Here is an 18,249-nt window from a genome sequence, read left to right on the forward strand (position 1 = left end):
GGTCTTTCAACTCCAGTGGCGCTCTGTATCTGGAGAACACACCGTCTAACTTATGCAAGGTGGAGGGGAAAGTGCAGCCGACTAAAGAGAAAAGCTTGGGGCGTCCGCAGCACGCTCACCGCTCTGAAGTTCAGGACGCGTTACCCAGCATCTCTGGCACTCAGCAACTAACCACGACCAGCTAGCCCGCGGTGCACAGGCTGCTATGACCACACCGAACACTGTTATCATAGCTGCCCTGCATACCACCTGCTGGAGGGAAGGATGCTTATAGTTAAAAGCAGATAATAGCCCTTTGTGATATGAATAATACAAAGCATCATTTTCTGTATGACTTGATCATATGACTATTATCTTGTGTCTAATGGAAGCCCTTTTGTTTCTGTCTGCAGCTTTTAAGTTTACCAATGAATAAATCACGATGCTACCGCTGAATACTAATTATGTTTTGATTTTTACAAAGCTTGAAGCGCCTTTGAGTGCTCATGGGGCATAACACATCTTTGGAACGTCCCACTTCATGTCATACACCCTCTCTCTATATCCCCCATATCTACACTCTGCTGCCAACAATTAAAAATGTTATTGTCATAAAATAACCTTCCGAGGATGCAAGACTATTGCTGCAAAGTCATCACACCCTTTCCTTAATATCAAATACCATATTCCTCCACACACATATACATATATATATATATATACAGTATATATATACAAATAAATGATCCATATGCTGTCAAACCTATTCAGATCTTTTTCATGTCTTCTGCTAGTGTGATCACAGAGGACAACAGTTGAGCCGTTAGACGAGAAGTAACCTCCTTACAATAGGAAAAGTCACTGTCCTACTTGTACCACCAGGGGCACGGTCACAACCTTGATATGTGCGACTACCGACCCCCACAGCTTAGACCCAAATCCGGATGTTGGGGACAGAGTGGAGTATCGGTGTTGATTCTCATTGAGGTGAGAGGGAGGAGAAGTGGACAGCGATACAGCGTGATGGAGAGAACGAGAGAGAAAAGTAGACTGTGTCACAGGTGGAAACATCATTTCCCGGGCAGCCCTGACACAGTCTGCCAACCAGCCGTGATGGAAAAGGACCCCAGACAAACATACACGCCCATCCACACACAAATGCCGCCGCACAGACGCCTCTGTCTCACGAGTGTTTGGATACACATTGGCTGGTAAACAATTTCAAAAATTAACATATAAAGTGGAAAAGGTCTGCATAGGCACGAACAAGCAAACTTCCAAACTAACATCGCAGGCGGACTGCCTACTTTCGTTGACTCCCTAATAGTCTCCATCAACAGTGATGTAACTAAGAATCACAAGTGCTCTATTAAGCACATGTTTTTCACATCAAGCTATTAACATAACTACATCTATAAATGCAAACAGCCCGGTTGTACATGCACACACAAACACACACACACACACAAAAACATTTGACTAATCTCACATGTCCATTTCAGGTTTTTTTTGGGTAGTGACTTTAACAACGTGGTAGTACACACAAACACACAATCACACGTCTATAGAAAGTATTGTTTTTCCTTATGTGCTAATGGTTTCCTCTTGCTTCATGAATATTTACCACGTCTCAGTAGTACGCCATTTCTCCAAGCATGTCACACATGCTTTTTATTTCTGCACTCAACAATGAATGAATGTGTGTGTGTGTGGGGTGGGGGGGGGGGGTGCCTGACACTGCTTTCATGTGACAGTGGTGTGGTGTACCAGCGCATTTGCTGAAGCCGAGTTCACACACACACACACACACTTGTCACACACACCACAACACGTTCTCAGCCCGGTGCTTGGTTGGCGCTCTTCCGTTCAGCAGAGAAGAAGTCAGCGCAGCAAAACTCAATTAAAGCGTCCGGGCACAAGGGGCACGGAACGAATGAGGAGGTTGACACAGGAGTCGGCCGACGGACAAACAGGTCTGAATTGATCGTGTTCTCCGTCTCTCTCTCTCTCTGCAACTTCATCACAACTAAGAAGGAGATTTCAGCAAATCAAGAGCACCGGCTGCTCCTCCACTAATGGAGTCCATTTTATCTTACGGCTTTTATACCCAGGTTTAAGTCAAATGGTTTTCAGGCGCAACATGCCAGCAGGACAGACCTCTGCACTGACTTCTCATGCAGGGCTGGAAAGCCATGATTGAAGGCAGCTCCAAGCTCACTGGTCCAGCCACGCATCCACACATGCCACTTTATTTACATGCACTTTAACTTAAACACTTAAACACACGCCACGTGTAACATACACTTTTAACTAAAACACACATCACTTGAAACACACACCCAAACACTTTCACATTATTTGTTGTCTTTCTGTCGTGTTGATTGTTGTTTGTCATGTCCAAATGTTGCACCTTCCGCCAAAAAAAATTCCTCGTTTGTGTAAACATTCCTGGCAATAAAACTGTTTCTGATTCTGATTCTGATTCTGATGCAGTCAGCTGTATTGGCCTCCTTCAAACCTCAGGAGGACCATTTCATTTCAGGAGCACCTGCCGGGCGTCGTTCTCCACCAAAGGCGTTGATTCTAGTGACCCCCCCACACACACACTTTTCTAAGAATAAGCCGCTTCTAGACTTAACTCTTTTGGGTTGTTTTTCAAATGAGGGTAAGAAGGATTGTGAGTAAAAGAAAAAAAGACGTAAGTCACCAGAGTAATTTGTGAGCACGGACGGCTTTTAGCGCACCACTTAGCAACAAGGGTGAAGTGCAGTCTGACACATTTAACTTCCTGCGAAGAGAGACCGAGACAGGAACAAGTTGATGTGAGATGCAAGTTAAAGCTGTGGATTTGCCTGTGAGCAATCCTCAGCGCTAGTTAATTTTAGATGATGGGAGGACGGTGATTGGGGAGGAGGGCCGTGAGCATCTGCTCGGAATGATGGAAATTGCTTTTAAACTCTGCGAAAAGAAAGAGGGATGAGGGAATGTATTATAAAAATGGATTGGGACCTCTATTCCACATAGACCAGAGGCGTGGAAGGGACGGATGGTCCGAGGAAGAATCTATGCCACTCTGGTGATTATTTAATTTGTCTGGGAGGCGGACATTTGGTCAAGCTATTCCTCATTTCCATCCGTCCAGCATAATGTTCAGAGTGTGTGTGACCTAAGTGGGCAATTCACTAGTGATCCAAGTCCCTTATGGGTCCAACCTTCATAGACTCTAGTTCCTTTCACTTGGCCTTTCTCTCAACCAGTGTTTGATCTTAAGAAGCATTTGAAACGGAGCAAAGAGACTTAGAAGGCAGTATCTCATTACATGGGGCATTTCTTGTGGGGAAATGAATAGCCAGTAGAAAGTGAATACCAGAACTGTAATTGAGTACCGTATTTCTATTCATGGACTGTAGTAGCTGTGAGTCTTTGTGTGTCAGCTTTAAGTAGACTAGAAGATTAATAGTAGGCCTGCCATTCCTTTAGTTTATCAAATCGCACACTTTTTTGCTGGTTTATATTGTGTTGCTTTTCAATTTTAACCGAATAGTGCAATATCTAATTCAGTTCAAAGACGTCTGAAACCTGTGACAAGAGTATGTGGCCTCGCAGGTAGGACTGGCTTGGATATAATGGGACATAGTGGGAAACAGGGATGTAGAAGGTCACTGCCACCTCCAGACAGTTATAGTCCCTGTGGCGGAGACCTGAGCGAAAGCTCAGACTGCTGGTACCTCCTGCTCATACACCAGCTGTCTGTCCGCAGCTGGATCCGACCCGGGCGTTTAGTCATTGCTCTGCGTGCCCTACTGAGTGAATGTGCACCACCCCTGAACTTCAACCCTACTGCCCACCAATTCTCACCGCTTCTTTTTGCCATGACAAGCTGGATTCTGGTTCATCCTGACTTGCTTCCTCTCAACATACCCACCAACTCTCTGTTCCTGTGTGACACGATGCTGGACTAGATCCCACATACTGTCCTTTCACTCTATCCATGTCCATGTTCTTTGGGTGTTCAGTTGCAAAAATAAAAATAACTCTGGCTCGAGTGAATGAAATTTAAACTCGGGCTGAAAATAAGTCCTTTCTCTCCCGCACCATCTCTGACAGATGACATTTGCACACAAAAAAGAGGGCAGGTTGTTTAAAAAAAAGGATTTGGGCTAGGAATGATGAATAAATGAATAATACATCTGTGCTGTCATTCCTCTCTTCCTGCTCCACCTAGCGCGTGTCATCCTCAGTGGGTCCTGTGAGACACTCTGATCTTAGTGGAAATTGTCAGGTATGGTCGACAGCAAAGTGACACGTTGACGGCGGCACTGCGGTGACACATGAAGCGGCCCTTTTGTTAAATGGGCCTGACAACCAAAATAAGATTTGTTTACATGCAAACTAGTGCAAGCAGGTCTGCAGTTGCTGTTATGTGAGATTACAAAGAATAAAAGGTTCTTGAAGGAGCACCTGCTGCGAGAGGATACGTCACAAAACACGTTCCTCCCGACTACTACACTTGTTCACTTCCATCTCATTCTCAAACACAGGAGAGATGATTTTAATTGGAGGACATGTCTAATGTGAAGCTGAAGACATGTCAGCCTCCTCTAGAGCTGCAACACCCTTTAATGGTTATAATGTACGATCATCAGCAGGACAAAGGAAACAGTGGCAGTGTCCTCTCATACATAGAACATTTGTTAGACTCCATCAGACCTGCATCTCTGTCTCCTCTCACATGGCAGGATGTGCTCACCTTAATTGTGAAGGCACTCTTCTGCATGCAAATGCCAGTGTTACCCCTCTCCTAACCTCTTTTCCCCACTCCCCCATTTTCAATTATGATCCAGACAGAGATAGAGGATCTCAAAGGGAGTGCACTATTGTGGGCTTCTGCTCCAGACATATAGGAGGAAGGGGGTTTATTATGTCGCCTTGACCCCAGAGCACCCTCACCTCACTGAGGTATCACACATCCTAGCCAGGCCTCTTCTACCCAATGGTAACACGTCCTGATCCAACCCGGCAGAGGTGTCCTACATTAGAAAAGTCATTGAAATGAAGGATTGAAAGTGGCGGTGAATGCGTGCGTGTGAGAATATTAAATGTTGATGGTCATTGTGTGATAGCGAAGGTGTGTTTTGGGCTGAGATTTGGGGGTGTATGAATTTGAATAGGTTGATTTTATCTCACAGTCGTATTATAAAGATAGCCGCGAGAAATAGAACTGCGTATTGAAGTTGACGATAATAGAATATATATTGAATTGGATATTCATCGTATTATAGGGTATGCTTTTGGAATGACCCCGCATGTGCCATGTCTCATGGCAACATCATGATACTTCCTTTCTCCCTCATCAACTGCAGCTCGCTGAGCCCAGACGCAAACGCCGACCCCGACGACTCGTTCCAGAGGGAGGGCTTCGGCCGCCAGAGCATGTCGGAGAAACGCACCAAGCAGTTTGAAAATGCAGCTGAGCTGGAGATCGTCAAGACGCGCAAGTCCAAGAGCATGGATATGGGTAAATACGTCGTTATGCTTTCCACATCAAGAGTATGTGATTGAAGGAACAGTTCTTCATTTGAAGAAATGAGTCTTTTCTCTTTCTTAATACACAAATGTTGTTTTAGTTACTACACCAGACTTCTTATCAGACACTCATTCGCCGCTCGTTGCCGAGCAAATGATTCCTTTCCGAGAAATAGTTTGTTGTTCTTACATGTTGGTTTTGGTACAAATAAGATACAATGTGTTTTTCTAGTGAACTTTAGAGGTGCTGGTTGGCAGATTGTCTAAATTTTGAAAGGCTACCTTTTTACCTTTTAGCATACAGCCATGAGAGGGCTATAAATATATATATATATATATAGAGAGAGAGAGAGAGATCAAATTTGAGGCGCTCTTTGGCAGATACATCTTCCAAAATGTTTAAATACCAAATTCCAGTTAATTATAATGTAATATTTCCATAGTATTTGCCATCACTTTTATTGTTTACAACAACTTTGTTTGAACAAAAGTAATCGTTAAGTTCGATGAGGCCAAAAAAACAAGCAGTCAGGAGATCAGGCAGGTTGTCAACGAGGAAGCACTTTAGCAGGATTATCTAAGCCACTTTGTTCAGAGGTCAAAACCCCAAAATAATGCACCTGAAATGTTGTTCGCAATCTCTCAATTCATGTGAACATTGTACAAGTATGGCATGTACGCTGGGTCAAAACTGAACAAGAAAGTTGGCCTGTGATGGATGTTTACAAGAAAGAGCTTGGGTCAAGTAGGTCTATCTAAAAGGTGGGTTTGTTTACAGTAAAACTTCTATGATTGTTGGGCCATTCCTTCGTTGACATCCTAGAGAGATAATGGAATAGATCTCACTGTAACCTGTGACTTCTAAAGCACCCAATGCCTCTCAATTTCTTTCCACGGCTGTCTCAGTAAGGGCACAATGATGGGAAAATGGAGACAAAAACACACAATTCTTACAGTCCTGTCCACCTCCCCTCTTTTGACCTCCATCTCTCATGGTCCTGTGTCCAGTGGAGCGCGGGTAAAACACAATAGAGAGAAGGAAATGGCCTCTTTAGTGACCGTCTAATGATGCACACCTTCAATTACACGTACTGTGGAAGAAGGAAGAAGACGGTGTGAGTCCAGAGTCTCCAACTGAGACAGAAGCAGACGCTGCCTTCTCTCGCATCACTGGCTCATCATAACAGATAACCGCCAACTCCATTCCACACGGAGCCCAGAGACCTGTGAAAAACTCTGACTCTCCCACAGGATTGTGAATGTTCGGGCCAGTGCACTCAGCTCTGTGGGTTCCACCTTCCCTGCAGTAGCCCTAGTTGTCCACCCCGTAAAACTTTTCTGCAAAGTGAACCCGGACAACACAAACTTCCAGCGCAGAGTCCCGCTGAGGAGAACGACGATAGTTTGCCATTGGATGAGTTTCACTGAGCCAGCTGAGCATAAACAGATTTTTCATTATGTTCTTTGTGTGGAGGATTGCATATAATTGGATATAACTGAGCGCAGGAGGCGAGTAGAATGGACGGGATGCTGAGATCGCTCCACGATGGCGCTCTCATCATCATTGCAAATGCACATTTTATCAATGAGTTTAATCAAAAAAAGCATCTTAATTGTTCCAAAGTGTCATCAACATTTATTTGTGAATTAAAAAAAAAAAAATATTACAGAAAAGACGAGTTCATCGGCTCATAAGACGAGGCCTCACTCGTTACACATCTCTTTTATTGTTCTACTATGTCTTAGTTCTCAAGATCGGTGTGTGTCTTATTAGATGTAATTCCAAATCATATTCCCCTCCACTTCTTGTGGAGCCCAATTGAATTTGTGGAATATCCTGCTGACATAAATCCATGCCAATATGAAATTGTAATCCATCAGTGTAAATAACACCGCGTTCAGATAGTGCAGGGAAACAACCAACTTGTTCCTCACATGTAATAACTCCAGCAGCTGACATGAGTTCCCAAAGGAGAAATGCTTCAGTCAATACATGCAGGCTCTAGTGTCTTTGTTTGAAATTAAAGCTACATATTGTAAACGGGTACGTATCTGGTGTCACGTGTGTTGCGTTTATTTGAAAGGTGTACACTGATTATTTTAATGAAATCATGACATCAAAGACACACAATGAAAAGGGGCTTATGGGTAATGTATAATAGAGTTGTAGATTAAATGAGCCGAAGAATACAGTGCCAGTATTTATCCTGATACCTCTTCATTGGCGCACTGCTGGACATCGAGGTTTGTCCTCAGAAGGTAGATGTAGTACGAGGTGTAAGCATACCTATCTCCTTTCTATTAACACTTCAATGAAGCTGTGCATTCAAAGCTACCCTGACTAAATGGTTGACAACTCAACAACGCTATCCCCTACTGACTCCCATTTGGTTCTGTCACTAGGCACTTTGGTCCCTCCTTTTAATCGCGTTCCAGGAGATGGATTTCATGACTTTGAAGCCCATCATTGTTGAAATGGGCTAAACTGGTCAGTCACCGCACGGTTCAAACCCATTTAGATGGGGGAACAAGATGGAGTGAGGGAGGAAAGGGAAGTAAGAGACTTGAGCTGCCCCGACTGGCAGTAATGCATTCGCACATGCTGGCCACTTTTTCCTCATAATCCTCATGATTGACAGGCCCTTGCACACAGTCTAATATCCTGTTAGACTTGCATCGCTATTCCCAAACTTTTCAGTGTCTGTCCTGCACTTTCTGTTTGGAACGTGCTCAATAGACAGATAGCACTCACCACCTCAATACTTTCACCAGTGTTACAATGGACCACACAGCGGTTCAGCTGCCACTATGGGTCAATCATAGAGATTGGAAGCGCCGCCCGGCACTTTCTCCATAACCAGCTCATAACCAGCCATTATCAGCCGTGTGCGGCTGGCACCTTTCGATGCATATTGAGGAGAGAGTTGCTTGATGTAATTGCAGCATGATCTAAAGAGGTTGTTCATATCGCTGAGAGGGGAGTTGCATTGCGTTGAATAGAGACTTGGCAACTAACGTGGGAACCTGTGCCTTTGTGCTCGTTCCATAGCGCAAATGATTGAAGAAAACACTCATTAATCCAGGAGTTGTGGAGGGCTGAAGGGAGCCAGGCAATGAAGTGTCATTTGCAATGCAGAGATTCACTGCCAGTTGGCCTCATCAGCTCGCCTGCAATTGATCCATCATAGTCTGAGCTCCAGTTGGAGCATGTTGGAGTGCATTTGCTCCATGACATTAACACAGAAGGAACTGAATACTGGGTCACGTGAGGGTGTTTTTGAAGGATATTTGAAAAATAGATATCATACGTGGTATACCATACCATACCAGGTATGTGACGTTACATTAATGCACAAATATAAAATGTGTTTTTGTTCATGAAAAATATCAAGAGAGTACGGTAATAGAGCCTCACTCATCGGCAAAAGGTAAAAGAGAGACCCGCACTTGAAGCTCACCGTTCTCCAGCCTCGTCGGTCGCAGGTCCCATTGGGTTGCCTGGCTTTCCGTGGCAGTTAACATCTTCTGCATATTAATAGCTGAGATAATTGAACGAGTTCAAGTGGAGAGTGATGACCAGGTTTAAATGCATGATTGTATCGGGTTGATAGAACGGCACAATCACAGGACGGTATCCAGCATCCTTGATTAAGATATTAGCCAGTCCGGGTAATGGTGATTTCTGTGTGACACAGCGGACAGAGGACGTCCTCTGTCGGTGCTAATGATCCAGAACTGCCAGAGAAATAGGAGCCGGTTCGACCCAGGGACGCCTCACTTCCACTAGGATACCTGGACATGGCCTTCCCCCCGACCACCTTGGAGGCTATTTTTAACATAATTACCCTTTTACCGCCATGCTTAAAGCCCTGGCTCTCTGAATAAATTATGTGTAATGGAGCCCCTGTCTGTACACAGATCTTTACATGCAAGAGTCCGTGGTGAATAATGGCTGGGGAGCATAGTTTTAGCTGCTCTAATTATACTATGGGCTCCTGTTCCTGTAATAACCACTGCTGATTTATTCATGGAGTTTGCCATACCTCCCCTTTGACGCTTAATGGCAATGGATCTTCTCCAATTAACTGTCCTTGCCCTTAATCTGGCTAAGGAACACAGCACGTCTGCAGTGACAACAATTCCACGTGCACTCTCCCCCTATTTGTTTCGATTGTCTTTTCTTTTTTGTGTATTTCATTTTGATGATTTTCATTTGTCCTCTGGACGTGCGAGGAGTGACAAACTTGTGTCTGCATGCAAAGGGGGAATATGTATTTTCATCCCTCTGAATAAGAGGGAGATGAGGAGCAGAGCACCGAGGCTTCTGTTGTGTGATAGGAATCACATAATAGACTGGCATACAGAGAGCTGTCCGTCAAACTCTCCCAGGAGAGCCGCGACTGCTTCTGGTGAAAACAAAGGCAGGTTGGAGACAGCCGGGGTCTATGGGCAAACTCCCTCTCTTTGCCTCGCCCGCCCGTTCTCTTTGTCTCTCCGCTGCTCTCAGTCGTTCGCCACACCGACTAGAAACAATGGCGATGCGGATCGTCGCGCGGAATACCGAGTCGGAGGATTATTCCCCATTTACAGCAGATGTCATTTGTGTCCCCATGAACTGTTGCATCCTATGCGGCTCTAACTTACAATCCCATTGTGTCACACATGCACCCTGGCTTCTGCGTGTCCATTGTTGGCAGGCTTTACGCGTAAGCTTCCAAAAACCTGAAATCGACATGGCATTTGTGCTGAGTTGATTGAGTTTTATCCAGAAAGTATGAAACATTACTGCATTTTCCTGCTACCCTGTATCTGCGCCTCCGTTTCCTCGTAATGTGTTTTCTCTTTCGACTGTCCTCTCTTGTCCTTCGCATGATGAGATTCACCCTTCTGAACAAATGAATTACATGATTTTTACTTGCATTCGTCGGGTCTTGCAGAGCTATTCATGCTTTCCTGGCATTCAAATGTGTCAAAGTAATCACAAATGGCCCTCCTCTTCAGAGGAACTAAGCAGGAAAAGGAATCCTCTTGTCCACAGCTTTTAACGCCCCAGATATTTGTAGCACACAGTAAAGTTTAATTTGACCGTCCAATGCAGCCTGAAGGCTCTTCCCACTAAATGGTATGTGCCATTATAGGATTGGTGTTCATTTATTTTGAATTGCACTTTCAGGATTGAGTCCAGGTTCTCTTGGGATTGGGCAATTCTATTAACATCAACAAAAAGGGAAGGAAATGAAGACATAACTTTACGTTTACCAGTCTGGAAACCCAACACCACAGGCTAACAGCTGACCTTTTAGCCTATCTGACTTATTTGACACCAGATCTATGGCCAACACAGAGGATAGAGAAGCACTCACACTCTAAGCAAGGGTGCGCTGCTAGCAAACGTAGCATAAAGAGGGTTGCCCTTTTGACCCTGAAGATCCTGGAAGGAGCATTTCAAACTTGCAGTTTCCTTAAAATGACAAGATGATTGAAATAAGAAATCAATCTCTGCTCTTCCCAACATGCGTCCTCTGCAAGGAGCTGCCTCGATGCTGTGAGTTTGAAACTCAGATAAGCGGCTAATTACGAGAGAGCTGCTGCCGGTTTGCTTGGTCAAAGGATCAAGAACAGAATAGCGAGGGGATTCGGCCAACACAAGAGACACGCTGCCCCTGGTGAAATTGTGATAACCGTAGCAGCTTATATGAATTTGTGCAGGCTGCTGCTATTCTACCCACTTCCTTTTTAAGCACCCTTAACTCATTCACACCCGATAGCTTTCGCAACCTTTGTGCATCCACACAGCCACACGTTTCCTCTCATCCTGCCTCCAACTCTCATACTCTAAAAACAAATGTATTTCAGAGGGAAGTTGTCCAAACAATGGTCACAAAGTGTTTTCTTTCAATGATGGTTTGTTTTCTTTGACTAATCCGTGTTTGGCTTTGCATCCCTCCATCCAAAGATCCACTGTGACGTCCGGCCGCAGTGGGTCACACTTCATTTCGGACACTTTAAACACGCGGCGGATCTTGTTGATGGTAGCTTACATGTAGCACATGTGTGTGCATGTCATGGGTTTGTGTCAATGTGCCTTATTGCAGAGTGCTTATAGCTTTGCTGGTAGTAGGGTAAATGGTCCTGCCAGGAGTTTCTACTGGTGCACGTTTTCATTCAGAGCAGAGAGTGGATCGTGGTGCCTGTAAGTCTGTGTAAATGTGTCATTTCTGCCATTAAAAGGGTCACTGCAAGGGTCCCACTCACATGCAAACATACATACCTGTTGTCTGCATGTGTGTTCTGAAGACGAGACCTTTTAGCAAAGTTTGCAAGGAAAGCCCAACAGGAAGAGCTGCAGGAGATGTTTATTTACACCACACAAAGCCACAGAGGAAACAGCAGCGCTCAGTCGCTGCATGCGGATGGTCTATGGTCCATAGGGAGTCGTAAAGATGCAGTGTGGCTCTGTCCAGACTGTCCAACGGCATGTGCTGCGCCCTCAGAGAGTCATCGAGGCTGCTGAAGTAATTGAATCAACAGTTTATCCATTATTACTCATAGTTTCCTCTGCAGACGTGTACGGGCCTCACCTGCACAAAGTCAGAAATCCATCTTGTTACGTTCGACAGCCGTGCGCTGAGTCAAGGCAGAATAAAGGGGACAGAAAATCCACCAGGCTGCTTGTTTACTAATGTAAGCTAAGAGTACCGGGGGAACGGACAGATGCTCCTTGACTAAATGAAATACCAATAACTGCACCGCGCTCAACTTACATACACTAAACCAAACCCCAAGCAAGAACTGGAAAAATAATTACAAGCAGTCCGGGGCCTGGCAACAGTGTTGAAGAGGTTGATTGTTCAGCATTCACTTTGCTTTCCACACAGCTGCTCTACAAGATATCAATCAGCTCCATGTCTGTCCTTTTGAGGAGATACTGAGTCTTGCAAGTTTGATATATGTGAGCTACTTCCATTAGCTCCTGTGAAAACACATTTTGAGCCATAACAGACCCTCATGTGTGTCATGTATACAATTTACATGTTCATTCTGAAGTGGACTAAACAAAGTGGTTGCCACTGTTCTTGTGTCATGAAGCACTTTTCTGTCCATGTGTGTGTTGTGTTGCTCTGTGCAGTTACTATGATAGCAATGAGTTGGAAAGGTGTCATGTATTTATAGCTCTGTTCTGCAGGCGGTTTGTGTTAACTAATGTCTCTGTGGTTTTCTCCCACCAGGCTAATCAACATAAGGTCAATAACTGAGCCTTGTTCTGCCCTCATGGTGTGCTGTTACCTAACATCTAAACACACAGAGGATTGCAGCTTTGAGATATATTGTTTGTGCTAAGATGGGCTGGCGAACATAAGAGAAAGGTCTTAGAAAAGAATGGACCTAGATATGCTTAATCTAAAGGCCTCTTCTTCCTGTTTTACTCTCAGAGAGACTAAAAGAGAAAGAAAGAGCATTGAGAGGAGCACCTTTGGACTCTCTTTAAACATGTTGTGAATAGTTCTTATAGTTTGGTATAACACTGTGATCGCTGTGGTGCGGCGGTACATTGCTGTCTTTGATATTGGCCCCCCATTTATATGCGGTATGTTTTAGCCATGTAATTTAACTGTGCAGATACAAGGAAAAACTTGAATAATAATTCTCAATGGGGTTAATGTCTTAGTGAAGATATAATACTCTGTTCTCATTCCACACACTTCACTGAGCAGGCAATGGCATCCTTTGTTTCTCCTGTTAATTGCCCATCTCACACTTTTTGGGCTGCATGACATCTTCTCATATGGAACTAGCAATACGTGAATGATTCATCGACACGCAATGAGCTCGGAGGTAATGGATTTAGGTGGCCTTTTGATGGAGTTAGAGTTGCATGCTATGAGTCTACCGGTCTTACTGACGCCACTTCTTCTCCCCACAGGTGTCGCAGAAAAAATCCTCGGACCATCGTTGGGCATGGAAAAGTCCAGCTCCCTTGAAAGCCTCCAGACGGCCGTTGCCGAGGTGACACTGAACGGCAAGATCACCGCTAAAAGGGCGCTCTCGCAGATCGCCAGAGGCCGCGGCTGCAATGAGAGCTTCCGGGCTGCAATCGACAAATCATACGAGAAAACTGCCGTCACAGCGGCAGAAGAGGAGAACAGCGCAGAGACATGTGAGTGTGAGAATGTGTGTCATTATAAAATGAACAATAGAGGATATTAGAAGATCAGTACAAAGAAATTCAGCCAGTGTAATGTAGGGCAACTCAATAATGCCTCCCGGAGCCTTTTTCAGAACGGCAGGATTCACCCCCAAGTAAAATAGGTTCAGGAACCCCTTTTGCAGGAGAAATGTACATGTGTGTGTGTGTGTGTGTGTGTGTTGGTGTGTGTGTGCGTGTGTTGGTGTGTGTGTGTGTCATAATGCACATCAGCTGCAATAAGCGTCTAGGTTACACACTCATTAATATTCACATAGTTCATGTTTAGGGGAATTGTCAGAATCTGAGGCAGCATGTTTTCCCTGGAGCCTTCGGTCTCGTAAAGTGTATTGCCATGTTGTTAAAACAAGAGTGCACGCGAGGGGGAAATTCTGCTGTTTACCCACATAATTCTTGCTACTATCCTATCCAATTTACACTTAATATCTCAATGTCACGAAATTGCATTCACAAAGATAATAAATGAAATGCATGTCTTTACTTCAGCCTCTGCCAACTAGTTTTGGCACATGACACTGTACAACTTTGGCAGGATTCCTGACATTAGTTCTCCTGTGCACCTGACTGGGATTGAAACCAGTATTACTATTCTTTCTTCTAAACTATAAAGACAACATTAGTAAGGAGAGACATGCCACTTTCCATTTGTGTGAACATATCCATCCTCGCTTGGTGTCTGATGACAAAAAGACATGGGGATCGAGAGACAGCCGTCTTACGTTAGGCAACAGGTAATAACACTGCAACAGCAAGAGTAATCACCAGATATAAATTTCCATTCACCATTAAAGGATTCCATTAAAAGAGCTGCGGGGACATTTGAAAAAGATGGAATTATTTGCCTGAAACGCTTTGTTCTCATAAGCTCTGTCGGCAAGGCACTAAATACAGTCTTATCTCGGAAAAGAAAAATGGGGAAAGCAAGCGATTTTCCCTGCCGTGGATTGCATTCTTCCCCATGATATTCAAATGACTCTGTTTTTCAATTTAGATAAAAGCAAGCCAGTCTGTGCTCGTCACTGAGGTTAGTAGTCAAAGTTGACAGATTCAATTCAGTTTTCAATTCAGTTTATTTGTATAGCCCAATTTCACAAATTACAAATTTGTCTCGGAGTGCTTTACAATCTGTACACATAGACATCCCTGCCCCAAAACCTCACATCGGACCAGGAAAAACTCCCAAATAACCCTTCAGGGGGAAAAAAAGGGAAGAAACCTGGAGGAGAGCAACAGAGGAGGATCCCTCTCCTAGGATGGACAGATGCAATAGATGTAATGTGTACAGAAGGACAGATTTAGAGTTAAAATACATTCAATGAATATGACAGAGTGTATGAATAGTTCATAGTAGGCATATTCCACGATGGAGACCTCCACGATCCATCAGGCAGATGGCGGTGGGGAGGAGGAGGGCGAGTCTCAACAGGACAGTGGCGTAGTCATGAGCAGGAATTCCACGACCCAGACGATCCATCAGGCAGATAGATCTATGCCGTCTCATAGGGTCCGATGACCCCATGAGACGTAAAGTCAAAAGGACTTCCGGGAGAAAGCAGAGTTAGTAACGTGTGATTGAGAGATGAAAATTCATCCTTAAGGAGAGAAAAAGAGGAGATAGGTACTCAGTGCATCCTAAAACGTCCCCGGCAGCTATAAGCCTATAGCAGCATATCAAGGGGCTGGACCAGGGCAAACCTGATTCAGCCCTAACTATAAGCTCTGTCAAGAGGAAGGTCTTAAGTCTACTCTTAAACGAGGTGACTGTGTCTGCCTCCCGGACTGAAATTGGAAGCTGGTTCCATAAAAGAGGAGCTTGATAACTAAAGGCTCTGGCTCCCATTCTACTTTTTAAGACTCTAGGAACTACAAGTAGTCCCGCATTTAGTGAGCGTAGCTCTCTAGTGGGGCAATATGGTACGACAAGCTCCTTAAGATATGATGGAGCATCACCAATCAAGGCTTTGTAGGTTAAGAGAAGAATTTTAAAAGTGATTCTTGATTTTACTGGGAGCCAGTGCAGAGCAGCTAGTGCAGGAGTGATGTGATCTCTTTTCTTAGTTTTAGTGAGAACACGAGCTGCAGCATTCTGGATCAACTGGAGGGACCTAAGAGATTTATTAGAGCAGCCTGCTAATAAGGAGTTGCAGTAATCCAGTCTCAAGTAACGAACGCTGAACCAATTTTTCTGCATCTTTTGAGACAAGATGTGCCTGATTTTTGAAATATTACGTAGATGAAAGAATGCAGTCCTTGAGATTTGCTTTACGTGGGAGTTAAAGGACAAGTCGATCAAAGATAACGCCAAGATTCTTTACAGTGGTGTTGGATGCCAGGGCAATGCCGTCTACAGAATCCACATCACCAGATAATTGATCTCTGAGGTGCTCAGGGCCGATTAAAATTACTTCGTTTTGTCTGAGTTTAACATCAAGAAGTTGCAGGTCATCCATGTTTTTATGTCTTTAAGACATGCTTGAATTTTACAGAGTTGGTTGCTCTCCTCTGGTTTTATCGATAAATATAGTTGAGTGTCATCTGCATAACAATGAAAGTTTATGGAGTGTTTCCTGATAATATTGCCCAAAGGAAGCATGTATAAGGTAAATAAAATTGGTCCAAGCACAGAACCTTGTGGAACTCCGTGATTAACGTTGGTGGTTATCGGCGTCATCGTTTACAAATACAAACTGAGATCGATCTGATAAATAGGATTTAAACCAAATTAGTGCCGTGCCTGAAATGCCAATCGACTGCTCCAGTCTCTGTAACAGGATGTCATGGTCAATGGTGTCGAATGCAGCACTAAGGTCTAACAAGACCAGGACAGAGAGGAGTCCTTTATCTGCTGCCATTAAGAGGTCATTTGTAATTTTCACCAGTGCCGTCTCGGTGCTGTGGTGTTTTCTAAATCCTGATTGAAATTTCTCAAATAAACTATTATGATGTAGAAAGTCGCACAACTGATTTGCGACCACTTTCTCAAGGATCTTGGAGAGGAAGGGGAGGTTAGAGATCGGTCTGTAGTTAGCCAATACCTCTGGATCCAGAGTGGGCTTCTGCTGCCTTCCTCTGCTCCCCGACTTTTATTTACATAAAATAAGAACGTAGCATCACCTAAAGAAAATGTGTCCTCGCAAGATATCCAGCTGGGAAAAGACATGCTACTTTGTGTTGCATCGTTTAAAGAAATTAAAAAGAAAAACATGCTCTGCTGAACAAAAATACCTTTAAAAATCTTCTGTTTAGGAAAAGTGCAGAAGTGCCTTAAACATGCATTATATCTAATGGCCAGTAGGTGGAGACTTCTCTGGTTACAAAAGTCAGATTATATAAAAGTCAGAAAATGAACCTATACTTCTCATTTAGTAAATACTGGTATATTTAGCATTGAATAGACCATCAAAAAGGCTATGTCTTCTGCATACAGGTCTCAACCACGTCATACTTAAACCCCTTCAGTGTGTTTTTACTTCAGGAAAGTTAACTGTAACATTTTGGACCATTAAAAATGTCTTAGTCTGTGTTGGGTTGTACTTATCTCCACCCTCTGGTGTCCCTTCTGCGTTGGCCAAAAAACAAAACGACGTTAGCCAAGAAGCCCCAAAGCTCCGGTCTTTAAAACAGCAGTCCAGAGGGTGAAGTCACAGTGACTTCAACACAGTAGTAGTAGTCTGTAGGCCTACTAGTCGTAGTCTGTACTACATCCACACTCACTAGCACACATGGCAGCTGCCCCGCGGGACAGTCTGGATTACAATGTTTAGCATGTTATCTGCAGCTTGGTATCATTAAGCAGTAGCAGCATTAGCACTCCTGCTAATCTCACTATATAGACAGATACAACTCACAGCTGGTTAAGTGAATGATAAGCAGGCGGCCGATGGAGTGATACAAGTGATACGCTGAACCTGCTCCCAAAGGTGTGGAGGTGGAGAAAAGGAAGGGAGGGGCAGCATGCAACCAATTCATTGCATAACTGAACAGCTACAGCTATACAGTGTCTTGTATAGCTGATAACTCCACAGATCAAGAGAGAAACAAACTCAACTGTCCCATACAATGTGAATCCAGCTGCTCCACCCTCCTGTCTCATCATCCCCTCTATCTTAAATTGATCATGGTCCCTCCCTCTTTTTTCCTCGAGATAACTTCTCTTCCCTCTTCCATCAAAGGCACAACTTAGACGACGACTCACAAGACTCTAATAAATTGTAATCTGAAGGGCATCTACCTCACGCCTCCGAGTTGGAGATAATGTAAAGACAGCAGCTACGACGACTGCGATGTACACCACATTTGCAATTAAGATCCCTGGGAGCCATTTTCAAGATTATTTAAATGTATAATTACTGACAGATTAATTACATTTGGCACATCAGTTCTGATTAAATGTGATGGAAACTTTGGGTTTAATCAAACCCTGCATCACCTCAGGAGTTTGGTTTCAATTTGATGTCTGGATTCAAATTAGTTGAGACGTAAATTAAGAACCAGATTTACATGACGATCGTCACAGTTTCCATCATCCTTTCATGAAA

At 44.0% G+C, this 18,249-nt stretch overlaps 1 protein-coding gene across 1 annotated transcript in view; it reads left to right on the top strand.

The window, feature by feature from the left end:
- The window catches only part of pard3aa (par-3 family cell polarity regulator alpha, a), a 337,003-nt gene that overhangs the window by 217,201 nt on the left and 101,553 nt on the right, over positions 1-18,249 (top strand). The window contains exons 17-18 of the mRNA XM_056433473.1: positions 5,343-5,497; positions 13,430-13,663. Coding sequence (XP_056289448.1) covers positions 5,343-5,497; positions 13,430-13,663 — 389 coding nt within the window. The remainder of the gene's footprint in view (positions 1-5,342; positions 5,498-13,429; positions 13,664-18,249) is intronic.

This window comes from Pseudoliparis swirei, chromosome 16 (genome assembly GCF_029220125.1).
Source record: "Pseudoliparis swirei isolate HS2019 ecotype Mariana Trench chromosome 16, NWPU_hadal_v1, whole genome shotgun sequence".
NCBI lineage: Eukaryota > Metazoa > Chordata > Actinopteri > Perciformes > Liparidae > Pseudoliparis > Pseudoliparis swirei.